Here is a 3,949-nt window from a genome sequence, read left to right on the forward strand (position 1 = left end):
ATCCCTCGGATATCTGTTGAATGTTGCAATATCTTGTGCTGTGTGGGACATAATATATATAGCCATTGTATGCATATTATATATATCGATCCACACATGTCCATTATCCAATTCCACGTTTGAAAGGAAACCTCAAACCAGAAGGCACGTGATTTCATACGTGATTGCATTATCTGTAATGAAAGTAAATGTTTAGTAAAAGTTAATTTAATAAATATGAAGGAAGAAATAAATAAAGTTACAAAGTATAGTGTGAGACATTTTTCAACAGTAATATATTTATCTATTTATATTTTACATCTTAAACGAGTTAAATATAATATATTGTACAACTAATTGTACAATACTGTAAAATATAATACTCTTTTAAAAACAAAAACATGCGTACATAATACTCTTAAAAAACAGAAACATGAAATAAAGAATTAAAAGCCGTACAAAAAAATACATTACATATAAATATTATTGTTACTTTACGCGATAGTGCATTGCCATTGTTTTACTCGCGAATTCCGACTTTTTATTCATGCGAAAGTTTTTAGAATGTATCTTTAATCTAAACGTTGCATATCGAACTATAATTTTATTCCGTAAATCATGACATTCGGATATAGTGTATGGTATTTCCTTAAATTTGTCAGTAAAAAATTCTCGCAAGTTAGTATAACTTCCAAAAACTGACTTATCGAAACCGTATGATCTAAATATTTTTTTCATATCAACGAAGAAATAAAACGTTCTTTCTTTTACAAAGAACAATGTACCTTGTTTAAAGGCTTTTAAAGACGTTAAGTGGTTGTAAGAAGTTGGTTTTGTTTGAAAGTTACCTGTACTTTCCAAACATAGTTCACATAACTGTTGACAGTTTGTAATACTTGTAATGATATATCCGGCAATATTATGTAGTATATTTAAATCGACATGACTCAATTGTATATCCTGTATTGAATTTGGAACAGGCCAATTATTTTCAACTATTTTTTCAGTGTTCTTTTTTGGCAAATTTTGAATAACGTCAAAGAAATCTGGCAAAAACTCACGACCATCTTCATCGTAATTACTGCTCGTTGTTTTAGCCATGTATTGTGATGTTGTTACTAATTTTAAATCGTTTTTAAATTGGAGAGCATTTAAAGTCAAATGTTTTATTCGAAATGTCGAAAACAAGTTTTCGATACAATCTTGGATGAATCTACCACCAAAAACAAATTTATATTCCCGTTCATTAATTAAATAAGTTGCTATTTCAATATACGATACGGTTGATATAATAATACCTTTTTGAAAAGGTTTCCAGTCATCTTTTTTACCAAACTGCAATGAAGATATTAATTCACAAAACTCGTATAGAAAATTAATCGTTTCAATATATTTTTCTTCATTATGTGTATTGATTGCATAGGCAAGGCTTCTAGAACTTACTATTTGAAACCATTTAGCAACTTGCTCGACTAAGTAAGCTGTTGTTTTTAATTCAGGCTTTTTTAATATAGGAACTAAACATTTTAGAGCAGAACTTGTGTCTAGATTGAAAACACCGTATGCATTTGGTACCCTCATTTTTAAGAAATGGTTCGAAGTTTCTAAATATTCTTTGCGTAACTTTGGTGCAAGCTTCAAGTCAAAATTACTTTGTGCATGTAGTATTTCTTCAAAATGTTTTGAACTTGCAATGTTCGTAGGCAAATGATATTTTTCAACGAATTTTGAAGGAATTGTGATAGTAACATGATTTAACATGCCTTTTTTAAAATTTTTTAAAACATGACAAACGTCATGAAAGAAAAAAAGATGTCTATTAGGATCAACCGGATGCGCGCACTTATTTTGTACTGTAGAATGTTTAGAAACGTTTATACCAAATGCTCGTCACATAGCTTGATTTGAAGAGCCCATATCGGAAACAACGCCTTGTACATACAATCCTATCGCACTTGCTTTTTCAATTATTTCGACAATTATCTGTTTATATATTGTTCCATCAGAACCTTTTCCGGTATAGAAATACGTGATGACTTGTTTCCATCGTTTAGCAATGCCAACGAGCATGAATACTAAAGTAACATAGCCTACATATGTATTAGTTGAAGGATCGTAAATTTTACTTGGAGTTATGCTGACTTCATCGAGTACGATTAAACAATATCTATCTATATCATTTTGGAATTGTGAAACTTTGATATTTAAAAACTCAAAGATTTCATCAGATTTTCCACTCTGAAACTTCCAATTTTTTTCTTAATGTTCTGATCGATGGAAGTGGAAAACCGTGCCTCAATAACTCTTGGTAGCCAGAATAACCACAAGCAAATTTTAATTGATATGCCTTCACTAACGTCTTATCGCTCCATTTCGGTATTTTCTTATATTTGCGGCATAGTAAATTAATTTGATCGCTATTTAACAAACTTTGAAGTATTTTAGGGTATAGATTATTAATACGTACTTCCTCTTCTAGTATCTTCAGTTTCTTCTTGAATAGAATTTGTGCTTGCTTATGCTTTTTCTTCATAATTCTTCTCCTTTGTTCACTTCTTTCAAACAGTTGTCCAAATCTATGAGCTTGTTGTTTGTAGTATTCAAGGGATTCCAAATTACAAAAATCTTTATTGCGACAGACATCAGAATCTTGCAAGCACACTGGAGCTGAGGCTATATGCTGAGATATTTCTGAAGCAGATTCCGATACAAAATCTTCGTCTCCTTGAACTGAATGAGATACTACAATTTCTTTAGTGGGTGCAATATCGGAGAGAAAATCTTCCTCTCTCTGAACCGGATTAGATATTTCAATTTCTGCAGCATTGGGAACATATCCTTCATCCCCCTGAGCTGTTAATTTAGAAGCTACGATTTCTGTAACTGATGTAGTATTAGGTATAAACGCTAAAATATAAATACCAATATTTAGCAAAACAAACAACGTAAACTATGCAAATATGACTTACAAATTTCTGTCGTATATAATATACTGATGTAAAAAAAATAAGCCATGAGTATTAATATTATTGAATGTGACGAATTAATTAAAAACAAATATTATTGATATATTATTTACCTGCAACATTTTTTTTATTTTGTTGAATGACAAGTTGTCCAAAAATCGTTGGAACAGCAGATGATTTTAATTTTTTCCGGCCATCAACACGTTCCTTCTCATACATGTCAACCGTGAAATGGAACTATAAAATGGAACAGTATATTAAAAATGTAATACATTACGTTGTACGTCGTCAGAATCCTCATGCTTGTGGACAATAAATCGCTAATAAATCAACTCCTCATAAATAGAAAACGTACCTCACATAAATATGACTTTTCGTTTGGAATTCTACAGTATTTGAATCCTGAAGGTCCACCAGCATTTTCTATCCATTTTTCTTTACGTTGCAAATCTCGTGGAAAACTATGCATTACTGCGCCTTTTTGGTGCGAATTGTAGCATCCAGAAGCTACACAATATGGCATTTTCTATTTTTCACATTAATCACAGGTATTTTATATACGGGGCATTCCATCACTTTCACTTTAATTATCTATTACAATTACACAATATTTACCTTCAATATAAACAGTTTTCTTCGTATGTAAATAATAATAATACAGCACGTACAGCACTTATCACGTTATTGTCGATCACGCGTCGATCATCGATGATAGCTATGCCAAGATTGCCAAGCTGTGCGGCTGCCGGTGTTGCCGGAACTACCGGAAGTTAGTGGGAAAATGGCGGAGCCAATCACAATCAAGCAACGGTATCTGCTCAACTTCCTTATAGGAACCCTAAGCGCACGCGCGTACGCGAAACGGCAGTAACACCGTATAATCGTGCCGGCGATATACTGAATTTGAATTGCTTCGTGCTCTTATCTGGAGATTTCGTATCCCTACATCGTGTTACCATTGCACCGCTGCCGGAACAGAAGGTTCTCTACGCTTGGCAGAAAGT

At 32.5% G+C, this 3,949-nt stretch overlaps 1 protein-coding gene across 1 annotated transcript; it reads right to left on the minus strand.

Moving 5' to 3' along the window:
- Window positions 1-2,203: 2,203 nt before the first annotated feature.
- On the minus strand, window positions 2,204-3,589 carry LOC112457069 (THAP domain-containing protein 4-like). The gene is made up of 3 exons (XM_025019940.1): window positions 3,301-3,589; window positions 3,059-3,182; window positions 2,204-2,886 (listed from the first exon to the last, which is right to left on the minus strand). The coding sequence occupies exons 1-3, from the start codon at window positions 3,466-3,468 to the stop codon at window positions 2,204-2,206; spliced, it is 975 nt and encodes a 324-aa protein (XP_024875708.1). The 5' UTR covers window positions 3,469-3,589.
- Between the last annotated feature and the right edge of the window lie 360 nt (window positions 3,590-3,949).

The sequence above is a fragment of the Temnothorax curvispinosus genome, unplaced genomic scaffold (assembly GCF_003070985.1).
Source record: "Temnothorax curvispinosus isolate PA1 unplaced genomic scaffold, ASM307098v1 QBEX01007476.1, whole genome shotgun sequence".
In the NCBI taxonomy this organism is placed as follows: Eukaryota; Metazoa; Arthropoda; class Insecta; order Hymenoptera; family Formicidae; genus Temnothorax; species Temnothorax curvispinosus.

Bases quoted from the DNA above. Each gene is read 5' to 3' on its own strand.
- LOC112457069 (XM_025019940.1), bottom strand. From the start codon at position 3,468: ATGCCATATTGTGTAGCTTCTGGATGCTACAATTCGCACCAAAAAGGC. The intron at 3,183-3,300 runs GTACGTTTTCTA...TCCATTTTATAG, and splicing joins AAAAGTCATATTTATGTGAG to TTCCATTTCACGGTTGACAT. The intron at 2,887-3,058 runs GTAAATAATATA...TTTATATTTTAG, and splicing joins AAATAAAAAAAATGTTGCAG to CGTTTATACCTAATACTACA.